Source organism: Hirundo rustica, chromosome 12 (assembly GCF_015227805.2).
Source record: "Hirundo rustica isolate bHirRus1 chromosome 12, bHirRus1.pri.v3, whole genome shotgun sequence".
NCBI classification, from domain to species: domain Eukaryota; kingdom Metazoa; phylum Chordata; class Aves; order Passeriformes; family Hirundinidae; genus Hirundo; species Hirundo rustica.
In genome coordinates this window covers 11,648,214-11,666,154 of record NC_053461.1, presented here as the reverse complement: position 1 = coordinate 11,666,154, position 17,941 = coordinate 11,648,214, and the positions used below count along the sequence as shown (strand labels likewise).

Here is a 17,941-nt window from a genome sequence, read left to right as displayed (position 1 = left end):
TGTTTGGTTTTGTTTTTCACTCTGGAAGAGTCCCAAGAGTATCTCCCCTTCTGAGACCTCAATGAATTGGACAAAGACCTCCCTATGTACAAAAGTAAAAAAGAAAAGTTCTAAAGCAAACAAACTCAAGGGGAAAAGATGTTATTCCTCCTAAAACATGGAAGGTCTCAGCTTTGAGGTCTCAAGCACTGTCAGCAAGTGCATCTAAAGACAGGCTCATTGTACAGTGGAAAGTGAGATATCCTCTCTTCATTTCTTGAAGGGTGTCCACCCTCAAACATCACACCACAGCCTCTCTTAAGCTTTATTCATCTCATGTTATCATAGCTGCCAACATCTCCAAGTACAGCCTGCAGAAAGAGGTTTGAACAGCTAAAAATCAAATGCCTCTCCCTGCACAGAGATTGTGAGGCCACCTGTTTTCAGAGTGACACAACAAAGAACATCCCCTCATGTTACACACGGTCCAGTTCATCCAGCTTGTAGCAAGCCCTATGTATTCTCCAGACTACAGAGCCACAAGAACCTACAGTAAAACATCCGTGGCCAGTCTGCTCACTGAGCACTCATGGCAAGGCTCACAACCTTCCCCTTTGCCAAGCTCATGCCGCCCAGCATGGCCCAAACCATCCCTGTGGAGCAGCTGCTAGCCCCAATACAGCCTGATGTCTCCCACAGAAATAAAAGCAACCCAGAGTTAGGAAATACATTGCAAAATCAAGCCCTGATCCACACAAACACAGCTATCTCCTCCAGCATGCTCTGGTCACTTCACATTTTGTAAAAAGCACACATAGGTTCTGTGCAGCAGAATCCAGTCTGTGTGTCCTGAGCACTCAGAGCAATATAAATGCTTCCAGTTCACAACCCTGCAGCCCTGCAAATGGAAAGTTGCTCTCTACTTGATGCAGTCACTTTGATGTGGATAGGTAGGCTCTGTGTGTAAGAGGACTCCGTGTTGCTCATCTGGCAAAGAGTTTGAGACTCTCCATCTCCACTTTGCGAATCTGCAGGGATATTCTCCTTTCCCTTCTCAGCACTTTAAATTGAATATACAATGTGCCTTAGAAAGGCTACTGCCACTAGCATGGCTGCAAGCTCAGTCCCAGAGGACTTCAAATGCCTCCAGCACAACCCAGATTTAATTTAAAATAATTGCAATATAAAACAGTGTCTTCACATGAGCTGAGGGAGAGGAGAGAAAAATTAAACTGAGAGGGGCAACCCTACAGCAAGGCTCTGAAATCCCCAAACAGCACCAGAAACTCCACAATGAAGTCCAACATCTGTCCCAGAGCAGCAGAGTTGCCAGACACCTTCCCTGCTTCCAGACAGCCACCTGCATACCCAGGCAAATCCTGTGCGATCCTCTATCAAGAGACAGTACTGAAAGTTCTGTATTCTCCCCTGGAAATGTCTCTAAGCAGTGCTGCAGGCAGGAACCTGCTTCCAGCTCACATGCCTCACGCTGGTTGAGGGGCTAAAATTTAGAGGGAATTCTTGGCCATGCAGCCCAACTCCCATTAATTGCAGACACTCCCCGCATATAATGTCTTTCCTAAACTCTGATTAAGCTTCATTTTAGGGCAGCTAAACCATCTCCACTTTTCCCTGGGGAGGCTGCTGTCAAATGTAATTTTTCTGGTAGTTTGGAACCATCTTTTAAAAGTAATGAAATCATTTTTGGATGAAGTTTAACAGTGAAACTGGTGAAAATGAAATAGATATGCTTTACTCTCACCTATGTACAAACTTAGCAGCATCCCTGCAGAAGCCTGACAGCCATTTAACATGGGGTGGCCTCTAATTTTTGGTGCAGAAGCTCTGGAGTGCAAGCTGCAGCAAAGCTTCTGACAGCCAAATTCTTCCCCCCCCCACTGTAAGGAATTCATGCTATAGAGAGCAGACCTGGAGGGCAAGACACTTCAGAAATATTTTTTCTATCAGGCCCAGAGCCAGCCCCTTTTGTTCAGCCCACCAAGTGGTTATGTCCTCACCATGCTGCTTGAGCCTGTGCTCCTGCTGGCATCAGCTCCACTGCTTCATAAGTAAAGCTCCCAGCTGCTCCAGGGGAACTTTCCATCCCCAGGGAGAAGTCACTGCTCAGGCTTGTGGTGCTACCTCGGTCTTTCTGCTCTAGAGAGAAGAAAACAGAGCTACCTGAAGACCAGCTTGGTTTCAGTCACTTTCTCTCCCTTTAAGCAATAGACTTCCCTGCACCCTGTGATCATGCAAGGCCCCACAGGCAGCTTGCCTGTTCAGGGTCATCCCGAAGCTGGGAGCCCGAGCCCACAAGCAATGAACCATTAACAGCACCCAGGGGCAGTAACTCACTGAGCATGCAGATCTCTTCCAGGGTGAAGCCAGGTGGTAAACTCTTCCTTCTGGGGAAGGAAAGACAATGTTACCTCAGGTACACTTCAGGGCAGCATGGAGGCTGGCCATGGCCAGGTCACTGTCACACACAGCAGATCAGAGTAGTGGGGAATTAGCTATGCAGGGGCTGAAGGGAGAGGACGGCCAGTGTGCACTGTCTGACTGCTAACAGTCCCAACCCAAACTCCCTATGCACTGAGAAGGTGGCAACAACACTGCACAGGATGTGCTTATTCAGAGCATCCAAGGTGGGCTTCGCTTCTTTCTGTCTCTCCTCAAATAAGAAGGGTTTATGCTGGGCAGTTTTTAAAACCCAGCCACCCCTCTGTCCCCACCAGTGCCTGATGGAGCTTGCTGTGCAGCCTGCTTGAGCCAGAGCAGAACACCTCTGGGTTCATCCGTGCTAAAGCAGCCACGGACAGTCAGTAAGCCGAGAGCACATTTCAGCATGGACAGTTTTTCAGAGCACAGCGTAGCACCTCACAAGCCTCGGCCCCGTTTTGCAGCCTTCGGAGTGCAGAATAAATTAAAGAAAACTGGGCCAGGACACCAGGGCTTCCATATCCCCAAAGAAGCAGCACTAACAAGCTCCCTGGCTCTGTAGCCCATGCAGCAGCAAGCACAGGCTCCTTACCTCTGTGACTTCAGAGCAGAGAACTCCTCAGAGGTGATGTGCTTCAGAAAATTGAAGCAGAAAAAGAAAATCTGAGCAAAGGGAAAAAGAAGAGCAGTTCAGGAATGAACCCGAGGCTCCATGCAGCCACTTATCTTGGTGAGGAGGTGCTGGCAGGAAGGAGATAGCAAAAATCTGCAGCTACCTGCCTCCAGTGTGCCATGGGCTGCCACCATCCCATCCTGGGCCTTTTCTTCCATGTAAACTACCCCTCTGCTCCCTGCCACGGGGAGGCCCAGAAAGGAAGGGGAACAAGAAGTCTCTTTATCAATGCCTTGCACACATGCTGCAAGCCCTCAGCAGGTACTTATGCCATTGGTGCAGAATGGAACAGAGATGGCAGCAGCTGCTTATACACCCAGGTAAGCAGCAAACCCAGCAGAACTTGCACGGTTAGAGCCACATGCTCCACCTCAGCAGCAGATCAGTACCACATCTGGAAGCATGAGGTACCTACAGCACTTGTGGCCCTAAGCTTGCACCCTGCTTCACCCCAGTCTGCTCTGCATCATTCACCCCACTGTGCCTCTGTCACCTCACCCACCTGTGCAGAGCTGTGCCCTTCTCCTGGGAGAAGTGGGAAGCAGGGAATGCCAGAGGCAGCCAGGCACTCCCTCTCCTGCTGCAGCTACTGACTCCACCCACGACCAAGAGCAGAGCTCTCAGGCTTGAGCCACTAGAACTCCAGGAATGAATAGGAAGAATGATACTAAATCTTTCAGGGGATTCTGTACCCCTGAAAGATGGAAAATAGGCCAGGGTCTTGTCTCTGCTATTTGAAGGCCGAAGATTCCTTAGTAAGGTGAGAGTTTGAGGAGCATGGGAATAGCAACAGGGTTAGACACACAGCCCACCTCTTTTCTATTCAAAAATGGAAGTGCACTATACTGCAACTATAGTCAGAGCAATCTTTTTTTGCTGTTAAACAGCGCAAAATTTTGAAGAGAATTTCTTCCACTAATTTTAAGTGTGTCTCAAACCCATATGTGCACCCACAGACACATCCCACCAAATTCACACACTGGAACCAGCACAAGCTGCTCCATGAGCCTGTGATGACATGCAAGCCACATGCAGGTGCAGCACCCAGGCAGGAGGGCTGGCACTCAGGACAAGCACACAAGACTATCCAGCTTTATCTTCAAGGAGTCACACACCTTAAGCATCCTTCTCACTGCTGAGCTGAACAGCAAGTCCTAGCACCCTCTGATATGGGCTCTGACCACTAATGGCACAGGAGAGAAAGTGGAAGGAGTGACACTCCCCCAACAAAACTGCAGCCTGAGAGAGAAGTAACCCCACAACTTATGCATCACAAAGTGACAGGGCAAGGCTCTTACCTTGTATTTCCAGCACCTGAACAATCTTTTTAGAGCCCAGCCACACCAGTGACACTACCAGGAGCAGGCAGTAAATGCTGCCACCATAAACAGATATCCTGAGAACACAAAGCAGTGCTCAGCCACTGCCCCAGACCCAACACTCACCTCTTCTCCTTTACTGAGTCGATCGACTAACATGTGCCTGGAAAGAGAGCAAGGGAAGCTCAGTCACATGCCAGAATCAGCAGTAGAGTACAAGCTGTTAAGATCAGCCAGATGCCTGAGCCCTCAGGTAAAAAAAAAGGCACCAGCCCCTCTTGTCCCAGGTCACTGGGAGCTGCTCAAACATTAACCTTTGGTTGTGAACTAACATCAAAGATGACCCCTCAAGGCTTCTCCCGTCTTGCACACGGATGCACATGTGAATAAAATTTATCATGCCTACCCAAAGAGAAACCAGTCATAGGCCACTGTCAGGTAGAGAATCTCAGACGGCTCCAGGGACGTGTGGATGAGCCCATCCTGCAAAGCAAATGACACAGCCTTCAGGCAGCAGCCCTGCGGACTAGAACTTGGAAATTCATGATCTGCTGAAAACTGTCATGGTGCTCCAGGGTGCCCATCTTCCACCTCGTGCCTGTGACAGCATGTCCAAAGGAACATTAGGAATATTAACAGCTCCACCACCACTTCCCAGTGACAGTCAGTCACCCTCCAAGCAGTCAGCCCCAGAAACTGAGGAGGTCAGCCAGGTACTCACAGCCCATAAGGAGAGGCGCAATAAGGAGATGAAGAGAGGCGTACGATCCCAGCCAGATATACAGTGCACCAGGAGCCCGCTGTCATCTGTTCCAGGGGCAAGAAGGAGAAGGTAAAAAAGGGATTTGCAATGACAGCAATGACTTCTTTATGGCAAATCTGTAGAGACAAGCTACTCTTTGTACCCACAGCCCAGGCTCAAGAGCAGAGCTCAGCCAGAACATTCTGTCTTAAATACAGCAGCCAACAAATTGCTCAGAGTGTCCTGGGTTGTCAGCAGCACCAGCTGATGTGCTGTCCTGGTCCTGACAGCTGCTCAGGACACAGAGTCATTAGGTACGAACATCACTTACTATGCTGAACATACACCTACCCAGCTTATACTATCACAATCTATTCCTACATTGGTGAGAAAACAGCTCCAACTGAACATTTTTTTCAGCCTCACTAACCTTCCTGCTGCACATTGAGTAGAGGCACACACAAGGCACAAATCCTACACCCTACAGAAAACCTCCAGTGTGTCCAAACACAGCTACTGCAGAAGAGTATAGCTGGCCATGCTGTCAGAGCCAACCATGGCCCCACCATCAGTGCTAGGTTACAGTGCCCAGAGGGCATGGGATGCCACACAGGGCAACAGACACTCTTGAAAGAGCTGGGGTGTCTGTGATGAAAGAGGGCGGAAGGGGCTCTTAAACAGGCACCAAATGAGATCCTTGGGGAGACAAAACACACGTAACCAGAAAAACAAGAGTCAAAAAGCAAAGACACAATCTTCCTTCTCTTCACATTTAAAGTAGTGAAACAATAGGCTAAGTTTTCAGATATCCCCTCACGTTCAGGAATAAAGGGTTTTCAAGCAATCAGCAAGTCCCTCTCTATAAGGGGAGCTGAAGTTCTGAGATGGTAGGAGCATCACTCTCTTTTGAAGGGAGAAAATTAAAAGTGACTTCTGTATTGAGAGTTGATCCACAGTGGCACTAATACCATCAGTTATTCTTCCAGGGACAGTGACTGCTCCAGTTACACTGCTGGGAGCAAGAAGTTTGCCTTACCATCACTATTGATAATGGAGATCAGCAGCTTCAGGTAGTTTTGTGTCTGTTGTACTAGGTCCCAGCTCTGCAGAAAGAGGAATGTTGATGGTAAGGGTCTGCCCACAGCAAAAGGCTGCTCTGCAGTTCAGAGCTGCTCTATCCAAAACAACAGCAAAGCAGAAATAATCACATGGCCATTCCTCAAAGTGACAGACTTCCCCTTTGTATCAATCCCCCCATCCTCTGCAAAAGGCACTCTGGGACAAGATACCAGGCAGGCAAATAAAACAATAAAAGGTCATCTCTACTGTCTTCCTGGCAGGCAGAGGAGCTGCTTTGCCTGCAGTCCCAAAGCTCCAAGCAGCCCATGCTCAGAGAGACACCAAACACCTGCAGAGCAGTGACTCAGTTCTGCACATGTGCACTTTAACCAAGTGGCTGAGCCACATGGCACCCATGTCTGCAATGCCAGCAGCACGATGGGGTGTGCAGGCCACGGCCAGAGGCCTGTTCCCACAACCCAAGCACTTTGCTCAAAACTCTGTGGTGCTTGAAAACATCCCCAGCAGGCTGCTGGCAGAGGGCTGACCTTCAACCACCATCCAGACAGGCACTGGACTTCTTCAGTAAACCCCAAATAGCAGCAGAACTACAGAAGCGTTCTGAACTCAGAGAACTCCAGTGCTACTGGACATACAGGTGAAGAACATCAGAAAAAGCCCAAGCTTGTCACTTGACCATAACATCACACGCAGATGCAGGGAATTTCAGTGGTTTGATCAGAATCAGGACTAGCCCAACGGAAATAAGATAGCACTGGCAAGGAAAAAGCAGAGTGGGACACATTTCATGGCAGAAGTGTTAGCAGTATAAGTGACACGTGACCACAAGCAACAGAACCCTCGCCGTGTGCTTATCTGTGCGCAATCACACTCAAGACTAGTGTCAGACAAAGAACATATTGCTCAGCCATGAAGCCTGCAGAGCCACAAAACAGTAGGGAAATGGGAAAGAGTCAGCCTGCAGCAGAAAAACACATAATTACAAAATCTTTTATCTGCCCAATTCAATCCATGTTCTGTTTATTTTAGAAGGCATCATCCAATAATCCAGTCTGATCTCTCTGTATCACAAACAAGAAAGTTTTCTTCAGTTGCCCCACGTACAGCCTGAAGCTTGCACTTGGCAACATCTTTGCCCAGAGAAGCATCTCAAATAGGGGTGACAGCTCATTACTCCTTTGGCAGCATGTTCCAGCAGATTATCCTCAAAAATAACATGCGAGACTGATTTTCCTTATCTGAAGTCCTGATTTCAGATGCAGATATTTCTTCCTATGCAGCTCTTCTTCCCAGATTGAAGAGTGCTTTAGAATTACTATTTTCTCCCTACAACGTACTTAGACATTAATCAAGTCAACCCTCCATCACCTTAGTGATTAGCTAAAAGGACTGAGAACTTCAGTTTTGAGTGAAGCATGTTCTCCAGGCCTCAAATAATTTCTGCATCTATTTATTACACCCTCTTCAATTTTTAATATCATTTTAAAAATACTGGCTGCTCAGTATTCTAGTGAACAGGTTTCTAGCCATACACAAGCTGTAATGCTATTAGTTCTGCTTCAACTTTTCCGTGATTCTGCTTATGCTGGCACTTAAACAGTATTTACATCACTGACAACAAACACTGGCCCAGCACAAAGAGCTCTGATGGTTCTGTGGTGCTTCCAGCCACAGGGTACAGTAAGAGGACATGCTCCAGCACAGTCAATCCCCACAAAACCTGATAGACCCACTGATGTGTGAAATGGAGCATACTAATTAGTAGTATAAGGTGATACTCCCTGGTGTGAAAAAAGGTAGATTTTGAAGCTCGAGCAAACAGAAGAGTTCAATTACTGTTTGCCATGCTGTCCATAATAAGGAGTGGTCAGTTATGATTCTGTACTCCTCTCCCGGAGGGAGGCACCTTGCATACCCATGAAGAAGTGCCAAATCCCTTGGCTCTGCTCACAGAGAAGGCTGACCTCTCTCAAGACTTCCCACAGCCAAGGCAGTCTGCCCAGGGCAGGTCCGTGTCAAGCTGAGACTGAGAACAGGTAACACTGCTTTCCATTTCCTTACCTTTGTTAGCAACCTATCTCCCTAATGGACTGTAAATTTTCAAAAGCTACAGAAAAAGGTTTGACTTTACAGTCAGCTGCCTCGGGGCACAGCAAGCCACGGAGCTTTTGGGTACAGGATTCCCACTGCTGTTCTGAACTGTCAAGCAGCTCTGTCCCCACTGGGATGCTATGAAATGAGCCAGATTACAGCAATAGGAGCAAGTCAGATTTCAAGTATCTCCTAATTCTTCCTGAATACATCCCTGACCTCCCACAGAGACAGCCACTTTGCTCACCTGGTACTCGCTCCAATCAATATTCAGAGATTGGGTCAGAGAGACTGGGATACTTAATGGAGCATCTACATAGTCCTGTAAAAAACACAGACACAGTTGGTCAGAGTAAAGTCATGACTTGAAGGGAGTGAGTTCCAGAAAAACAAAACAAAACAAAACAAGAAATGCCAAATGATGCATGAGATGAAAACATCTCAGCAAAGGATTTTTGGATGCAAAATCCTGAAGATGTAAGAATAAACTCAGGCTCTTGGAAAGACTAATGGACAAGAGGAGCTTTTATGTGCTCCCAGCAGTGAAAGCTGGGCATGTTAATCTCTGAATTTCTGTAAGACTGCCCCACTCAACCATCCCCTCAAGAGGAGACAGAATATGGAGAAAGAACTGAGAACCAAGGCTATCAATAAGGTCAGAATTCCAAAGTGGGAGCAATCCACACCTTCCATGAGAGATCAAGCATCCTAGACTTCAGGATAATGACTAGTTTATTTTACATATGAATTTTACAACCAGTAATTTAGTACATTCCCTATCTGTTTTGTTTGTCTTGTTGATTTCCTCCTTGTGATCAGTAATAGGCACATTACATACACACCATCACCGAGGGACTGAGAGGCAAAATTTAAACCCAGTAAAACACACAGCTCTCCATTCTGTAATACCTGTTTCCAGTTAAATATGAGACCTTCTGCTGTATAATCTCGGTCTTTGTAGTCCTTAAAAAATTCACAGCCTGCAAGAAAAGGAGATAATGAACAACAATTCAGCTAACTAGTATCTAACAAGTGAAGTGCCCTGTGGGACTAGGAGAGCTGGCAACCCCAGGCTCCAGAAATCCAAACCAACCAAAATTGCTGCCTGTGGGAAGAGAAGAGCAGTAATCCTCAGTACACTGTGCAGCATGGCCTCCAGCAACAACAGCCCAGGGCACTTAGCAGTACAGACACTCACACAGCAAAGGGCAAACTCCAAATACAGCAAACGGGGAGCTTGAGGGACTGATTTAATTTATTCCTGAACAAAAGGTTTCACCAAGGAGCTATGTTTTGCAAGGCCATGGACTTTTGCACAGATCTAAGGGATCAGCTTGACATGCTGAGTGAGAAGGAACCACCAAAAGAAGGTGTTGGCAGAGCCCTGGGGAAAGCCAACTTTCACAGGGCATCTGCTGCAGGTAACAAGCTCTCTCAGAGGTGGCTGTGATTTCTCTCACATTTATGTCTTCTCTTTCAAGCATAGGATTTACCCCACCTGAAGGAAGGGGGTACATAACCCCTTCCAAGCTGTCCTCCAAGCCCTTCCCTCCTGAAGTGTGTCCTTTGGCTCAGCTTTTGTCAAACAACTATTTGAAGTCTCTGCTGCGAGCTGCAGTCACTTAGTCACAGCTGAGCAGCGCCATTAGCACTGCGGCTGCCTGCAGGCTACACAAAACACCTCTCCCAGTGTGCTGGGTACACCTCAGCAGTGCCACAGTACCCCTGCCACCCAGACAGCTCTGTGCCAGGCACAGAACATGGAGAGTGATTCCCACCCCACGAGGCACTAGTAAATTCAGTGGCAAAAAAACAAACAAGAAAATAATCTTTGCGCAACGATAGGACTAATCCTCAAATATGCAGTCAGGACACAGTCTGTCAGTTGAGATTTAACTCCAATTAAACAATGATTTCATGCGAAGAATGGGGGATTATGGCATAACTGGTGGCATCCACAAATAGCAAAAGCTTCCACAGATACCCCATTTTAACTCTTTTCACTCAAGTCTTTTACAGACAGTTTTTACTCCTTGCTTGGTAAAATCTGTCTGGATGGTTGAGCCCAAAGAGTGGTGGTGAATGGAGTTAAATCCAGTTGGTGTCTGGTCCCCAAGTTTTGAGGTGTTCCCCAGGTTCAGTACTGGGTCCAGAGCTGTTTAATATCTATTGATCAAGTGCACCCTCAGCAAGGAGTGGAGTCACCAGCCCTGGAGGCATTTAAAAGACAGTTAGATGTGGCACTCAGGGACATGGTTTAGCAGGGGACTGGGCAGCTCTGAGTTAGCAATTGGACTCAATGATCTTAAAGGTGTTTTCCAACCAAAACAATTCTATGACTGTTTGGACACTGCCTTGCTCACCTAAGGCAATAGGATCTCAGAATAACTTCAGAAACAAATTACAAAACAGAAATTCTTTCAGTGCAGTGCTGGAAACATCAATAAGAATGTATCACAGCATTTGGCCAGTCACTAGAGGGCTTGCTGATCCTTAGATGTGTATGCCTTAGATTTAACAGAATGACAACATTCCCCCATGGACCAGCACCGCTGAAATCAGGCAACATCTTTAGAGAGCATTTGCAGTTTTGTAAGGTTTATCTCTAGCGTGACAGTGAAGAGCTGCTAAAAGAAAGCAGCTCTCCCAGAGGGCAGAAGACAAAGGACCATCACCGAATAATATTGCTTACCATATGCAGATCCCCATACAGAAACAACTCTGCAGCTTAACTCTAGAGTCACTTCTTCATTCCTTACAGCCCTACAGAAGACCTGTGTACACAGCCTTCATCACGTTCCAAGTCTGGTGATGTGTGCAGCAGCAACATTTATCTGTGCTATGTACTACGGAAACCAGTAATAATCTTATTTCTGTACATTTTGGCAACCTGCATGGCAAACTCGATAGAAATCTTCATGCAGCTTCTTTGAATTGTCACTAATTTCTATTTAAAAGGAAATGCACCTTTAACAAATTGTTTAAGAGCAACAACTAGCAATCAAGGAAAAGTCTGGGTCTGGATCATCCACCAGAGTTTTGCTGGGTTTTGGTTTTTTCTCCTCTCCCTTTCTTTGTGCACTAGGGAGAAAGAAGAGTCTGCAGACAGACCTCAAGCACAGCAGCCTCTCATCTGATCCTGTCGCCAAGCCTGACATCAGCAGGCAGGCAGGAATATTCAGTTCATCTGTAAGAGTGCAAGTGACCCAGCAGTGGTTGCTAGGCACAGGGATGGATATAGCCAGGGAGACAGGCTGCAAAGGGCTGCCTCTGTCGTACACTGCAGGCTCAGGTGAACTGTTCTACAAGCACTGAGGATTTCTTACAATGGAGCTCTGGAACACTAGACTACAAATTACCCTTAAGAATTGGGCTTTTACATAACAGAGAACAAGATATATATTTTGCATCAAGTAGTAGTTTGGAGTTACAGAGATGTTAAAGGCCATCTTAACCAGCTCCACTTCTGGGACTTCTCCTCCGTGCGTGAATTAATAAGGACCGATGAGAATTTATTCTGCCACCTCAAAGAGTGCCTAATGCTGACTCACTGCCAGAGCATCCAGGTTCATTGCACTGTTCTCTGTTTAAAGGAGTTTTTCTCCAGAGGGAACACAGCATTCAGCAAGTCATGGTCATTTACATACACACACAGAGAGTTATTTCCCAGTCCCCAGAAACAGATTGTCACCTGTCCCTTGTGAATCCCTCTAGAGAGCATTCCTGTACCTGGATATGGGATGGAGAGAAGCGTGAAATCAGCGTAACGTTGAGCTTTGTCCACCTTCTCAGAAGATGTCACACTGCACAGGACAAGAGAACAGCAGATATTTACAGAGCGTTTTTCACACAGACACTAGCACCCAAAAAACCACCTGTTGCATCTCCCTGCACTATGACTTGACTCAGTAGTGAGCAGGGGTAGAACTTACTCAACACATCCACATAAATAGGCACAGCCCAAAATCACTAAAGCTTTTCTCTGAGATAAGTAGGAGAAACATCTCCCTCTGTTCCTATGCACAGAGGGCTCCTTTGCTGTCTCCCTTGTGAAGGGATGATTGTCTTGTTACTATAAGCTCTACAGGGAAAAAGCCACTCAGACTTCTGTGCAGAAGACAGATAAAACCAGCCATATTGCCCATTGATACAGTTTTCTGTGGCCTAAAACCTTGAGGGTTTTTTTACAGCATCAATTAACCTATCCTGCTGGAGAATTCTTCCAGGGACTGCTTCCAGGGTGCTGAGTGCACGCCTGACAGCAATTCACATGTAAGGGCTACACTAGCTGCAAACCAAAGCCTGCACAAAAACAAACGAACCCAGACTCACTTCAAGCCAAATTTCACCTTCTTGTTTTCCACCATCAGGTCACAGATGTATCGGACAGACAGGTATCGAAGCAGCTTGATGTCGTGCCCTCTGACCTTGTCAAACAGCTGGGAATCTGCATTTCTGCAAGACAGAACAAGGCAAGCAAGGTGAGCATGGAAGATTGACCAAGTTGAGTCTGATTCTTCCCAGCTGAGCCGCAGTTCTTCCCTGAACCATTTCTAGCCATAAGCAGCACAGCACGAGCCTTGTCTCCACAGGTCTGAGTCAGACTCTGCAAACTGACACTGCAAGCTTTGTGTTCATGGTCCCTTCCCACATCTCACTCCGTCCTGCAACAAACACATAAGGTGCAACACAATTTCTACTGCCTGGAGATGTACTTTTTGATGAAATAAACACAGCTGTGCCCTTCAAATACCTTTTTTAATGGCTCTACATACTCCTGTTTCCAGACCTTCCCTCTGGCAATAGATTAACAGGCTTCAGCTCCACTAGGTTCAGCCAGCCATTAATACTCAAGACTCTTTTCCAAAAGCAAGAAAACCAAGACCCTGAGCCTGGAGATGCGTCTCAAGCCTATGCCCAAAACCCAAACCAGAAAAGCACAGAATTGAGTGGCTGAGCCAGCCAGTTTATGTCCAAACTCCCTTTTCCTCATCCCAATGATGCATACAAACCTAAGCGCAGAGTCTTCCTCAGAAATGTCTTCTGCATCTGCCCAAGCATCATCAGAACCTCCTGCAAGAAAGGCATTAAGAACTGAAGCTTCTGTAAACCAACTCAATCCCCAGTCTGACAAGATATGTACACAAGCGGAAAGGTCATGGTTTGGTGCCTTCTCTTCACACCTAAATGTGGTTCCCCACACTTCCTCTTCCTGAAAATCTTGTTTTCTAATGTAGCTCACCCTTTCCTTGTCATTGCAAAGTATCTGGACAGGTCAAACCCATGACTTGACAGCCAGAGGACACCTCAAAAATGGTATGCAGTGCTTTGCTAAGCTAAGCTTCAGCTCCCACACTATAGACACCCACTCCTACCCTGAAGAGCTTTCCCTGGAGTCCAGTATATCTCACCATTAGCAGCATTGATTCTCAATGATTAGTCAAGCAACAGCAAGTTCTAATCCTCTTTCCTCCATTATTCCCATCCCCAATGTTTGGGAATTGGTACCCTGAATTCTTTGGGATGCCTTTATTTATCTACATGTTTCCTGTAACTTACCTTTCGACCTCAAGTTCTTTTTGCCACTGAGGTTCTTACAAGCTGTGGCACTGTCCTGTAGTACACCACTTAGAAATGGGACAGGAGCTTTCAGTCTTCACTCAGTTATGCTAAGCCTGATACAAGCAGCCCATGCTAGAGCTCTCACCGCTCTGGAGAAGAGCTTGGCCTCATATGTAGGTCTCTGTCCCAGCACTGACCAGCCTCACCATGCAGACAGTGACAAATGGTTCCTCACTCACCAGAGAAGATATAGTTGTAGCCAGTGCGCCCATAAAGCTCTCCCCAGCCAGCCAGTGTTGCTGATCTGCAAATATGCTGGAGAAAGATTTTTTATTAATCACATAGGCTCCAGGAGTCTTTCCCTTATCACGCCTATTTTACTGTCAGGTTACATAGAAAGGGTTGGTACCTACAGCTATCAGCTCTCAGCTGTCTGCCCTGCAACCCTGGTTCAGCAAACTCCCAAGTGCCTTTATCTGTAGCTAGATTTATAATCATATTTTCATCTCCAGTTCTGCAATGCATTAATACAGTCATCTCCTGACAAGTTAGCAACACATGCTCTGTTAATACCCTGCTTGAGCCTAATTTCCACATTTCTCTGGATGAGATTATGGATGGTCCCAAGAAGACTCTGGGCAGTTGACTCCTGCAGAAAAAGGTCAGCAGACACAGCTCACAATGGCTTCAATCAAGCTAGATTAAAACTGTCACAGGTATGATTTTGCTATTCATACGATGTTTCTAAATTCAACTAAGAAAACTGAATTAAGCTAAATTCTAAATGAGACTATTCCTACAGGGCTTCAACACAGTTTAAGTTATTCACATAAAAATGGATCTAATTTCACTTTCCTACAGATTCCCTTGCAGACAAGCACACACATTCATAAGACCATTTATGCAATCTTGCGTCCCCAGGGAACAAAGCAAACTTCTCTGAAGAGAGGAAAGTTACCCAAAGGGAGCTTCTGGGAAGAGTAAGGGACAAACAGGGACAATAATTATCTTTCCCCTCTGAAACGCCAAATATCTTAAGGACTTCAGAAGAGACATACATAGGAGGAAAAAAGTTAGCTCTTTGGTGCAAGGCTCATGACTTGGTTGGAGAGAACAGCCTGAAGTGCTCATAGCTTATGCAGCCTAGACAGCAAATGCTACCTGCTACTACAGGCTGCCTGCTTGGACCTAAGCACAGATTTTTATACCATTTGGAAAAGTGACAAGTGACTGAAGACGTGGCTGCACAGTTCAAATGGCAGAGAGAAAGGTCATTTTCTCAGTAAAGACAGGTAACCCGTGACGCTTTACCTTTCCCTTGTACAGAATGACTGGGCAAACAAAGCGTCCTCTACACCTGGCCATCTTACTCCGGTTGATGAGGTCCTGCAGTTTGCCAACCTGCACAGTGCTCTCATACCTAGTGGGCAGAGATTCAGGTCAGTACACAGTGCATCTTCTCACATGTCTTTCAGCAAAACTGCCACAGACACCCTGCAATCCCATCCCTTTCCCGAGAAGTCAGCTCTGAAGTTAGTAAGCATGAAACCACTTCTTTGAGAATTGCTTCTGCTGCTGTACAACATATTTGGACACTTTTCTGACTCCTTTTCTTTATTTTGAAAGATCAATGCACAGTACATGACAGCACCATCAGGAACTGGCAACAGGAGCACCATCGGTAGGGTCTGCCAGAGACTAACACGTGGATTATTAGGGAAGGACAACCAGTATCTACAAAATGCATGTTCTGTTTTCCTTCCTATCACCTTTCGATTCAAAAGCAGCTCAGCACTACCATCACAATGAAATCACTATCAGAGTGATAGTTTTGCAAAAAAAAAAAAAGAAATATAATAGAAAATCAAATCTTGAACACTCCATGATACTCAAGCATTTGTGTTGCCAGGTAATTAAACAACTAAATCAGCTAGTGGGTTGAGCAGGGTACTTAGACTAATGTCAGCTGCATCTGCAGAACTACATTTCATTTGGTTTTCTTGTCGAAGTTAAAACGGAATTGTGTTTCATACCGGGAGACATTTTAGAAACGTGTTAGAATTGCTCCAGTTTGTCCAAGTATCAGCCCACGCTTGACAGGAATCCAAACTCACACAGACCTCCAGGAGGAACTGTCAATGCAGAGAGGACTAGATTTGGAATTGGAGAAGCATCCAGAGAGATATATTAGAAACCAGGTGAAGCCTGGACATACAAAACTGCATGGCTATGCACCTGGAGATGATTAACAAGAATTTCCAGTTAGCCCTTTCCAGTAATGGAGCACGGTAGAAGAGCCAGATGAACTGCCTGATCCCTGGATGCTAACACATTATCAACATGGTAAATCTGAAAAGGGGGAAAAATAAGATCATGGGAAATTCCCTAGAGAGATGCAGAAGTACCAGCATTACCGTGCAGAGCACAGGCTCTCAGCCGAGATAAAGCATCTGATTCTAGTGACCCACCTCTGCCTGAAAAGGCACAGGAAGATGAATAGGATGGCCAAAGGACAGTCTATGCTGCAACAGAAACCACCAGGGTCTGATGGGAAGAGCAGATGAAGATAAGCAGATGCACAGCAATATGTGCATCAGGGTGAAGAAGAGTACAACGGAGGAGGAGAAGAACTCTGATGTGAAGGACACTGGCCACTCAAACACTGGCCTAAGAACAAATTATTATCTTTATGATGGAAGTTAATGAAAGTTGCTAAACTTCAGAATCAAGAGTGTGGAGCAATGTACCAGCAGCTGCTGGAAGGAAGGATTAAAAAAAATAATCTATTATTAAAATGGAAATCGAACCTGCAGTGAAAACAGAGAAACAAAAAACAAGACTTTCAAACCCTTTTTCTTTTTTTTTTTTAAGGATCATTTGGTTCTCAGAATTCTTGGTGGTGGTTTAAGTTTTCTCGTGTTTTCCTGCATATACAATTATTTTGCTGTCCATCTCCAAAGACCTTTGACATATACCAGAATTCAATACCAGATCTGGTTGTGGGGCTGTTTTTAAACTAATGCATACAATTAAGAGATATATCATATCCTGCACTCTGCTCCAGTTCCCCTTATGATTCCTTAGCAAAAGCAAGTATGGAGGGAAACAAGAACTTAAATACAGTGTTACCAAAATAGCTCCATGGCACTTCTTCCAAGTCCAGAAGACAAGAGTCAGCAAAAATGAAGCACCTGGAAAATCAGAAATTATAAGAGAAGCACCTCTCCAGGAGCTAAGACAGAACAACAGGTTTCACTCACTGCACATCCCTGGAGAAGTTTCTGCAGCACTTGGGAATGAGACTGAGCAGCTTGGCAGGAGCCCAGCACATGGAATGAGCAGGAAGCCCAGCACCCCGCTGGGGATATGGAAGGATAAGCCCCTCTCCCAGGCACACCACACCTGCTCCTGGGGAAGCCTGCACACACACTGGAGAGACTCTCTCAGCCATTAGTCATGGCTGTGCTTCAAAATAAGGCTCTCACATTTTCTCATTCCAATAACCACCCTCAGTAATGCAAGAGATCAACGTGGTAAACAAACACGGTTGTATCAAGACTCCTATAGCAAGGGGGAAGCTGCTCTGAAGAACAGATGTAATGTTTTTACAGGAACTAGTGATTAAATGCAGCATATATGGGAGTAAAATCTAAAGAAAAAGGCTCAAAACACACAGAATCCCTCCTGCGCCTGCCTGGATTTCAGAGTAATGTTAGCAAACTTTGACCAAGCAATGTCCTTTCTTCCCCCAGCTGCCCAGCTACAGAACTGATTTGGGTTAAAAATATAATTTTTTTTGCTGTTTCCCCACATGGCCCCAGAAGCAGCTGTACTGGCAGACATGATGGTACAGCAAAGAACTTGTACATGTGAAAACTGCTTCCAAAGCACCTCAGTATTCTCAGAGGCGTGAAGCTTCACGTAGATCTTACCATCTGACTAAAAACATTACAAAGATAAAACCAGAAGCAGAAGCATTCAAGGCCAGGTTGGATGGGGCCCTCAGCACCTGATCTAGTGGAAGGTGTACCTGCCCATGGCACTGGGGGTCAGAAC

At 46.0% G+C, this 17,941-nt stretch overlaps 1 protein-coding gene across 3 annotated transcripts in view; it reads right to left on the bottom strand.

The window, feature by feature from the left end:
* Positions 1-17,941, bottom strand: part of MTMR14 (myotubularin related protein 14) — a 31,171-nt gene that overhangs the window by 11,311 nt on the left and 1,919 nt on the right. For all 3 annotated transcript variants that reach the window (XM_040076471.2, XM_040076472.2, XM_040076473.2), the window contains exons 3-16: positions 15,197-15,305; positions 14,125-14,200; positions 13,336-13,396; positions 12,656-12,778; positions 12,053-12,126; positions 9,233-9,303; positions 8,571-8,645; positions 6,189-6,255; positions 5,132-5,217; positions 4,817-4,893; positions 4,537-4,573; positions 3,011-3,081; positions 2,335-2,384; positions 1,998-2,136 (exon numbers count right to left, since the gene is read on the bottom strand). In XM_040076471.2, coding sequence (XP_039932405.1) covers positions 1,998-2,136; positions 2,335-2,384; positions 3,011-3,081; positions 4,537-4,573; positions 4,817-4,893; positions 5,132-5,217; positions 6,189-6,255; positions 8,571-8,645; positions 9,233-9,303; positions 12,053-12,126; positions 12,656-12,778; positions 13,336-13,396; positions 14,125-14,200; positions 15,197-15,305 — 1,116 coding nt within the window. The remainder of the gene's footprint in view (positions 1-1,997; positions 2,137-2,334; positions 2,385-3,010; positions 3,082-4,536; positions 4,574-4,816; positions 4,894-5,131; positions 5,218-6,188; positions 6,256-8,570; positions 8,646-9,232; positions 9,304-12,052; positions 12,127-12,655; positions 12,779-13,335; positions 13,397-14,124; positions 14,201-15,196; positions 15,306-17,941) is intronic.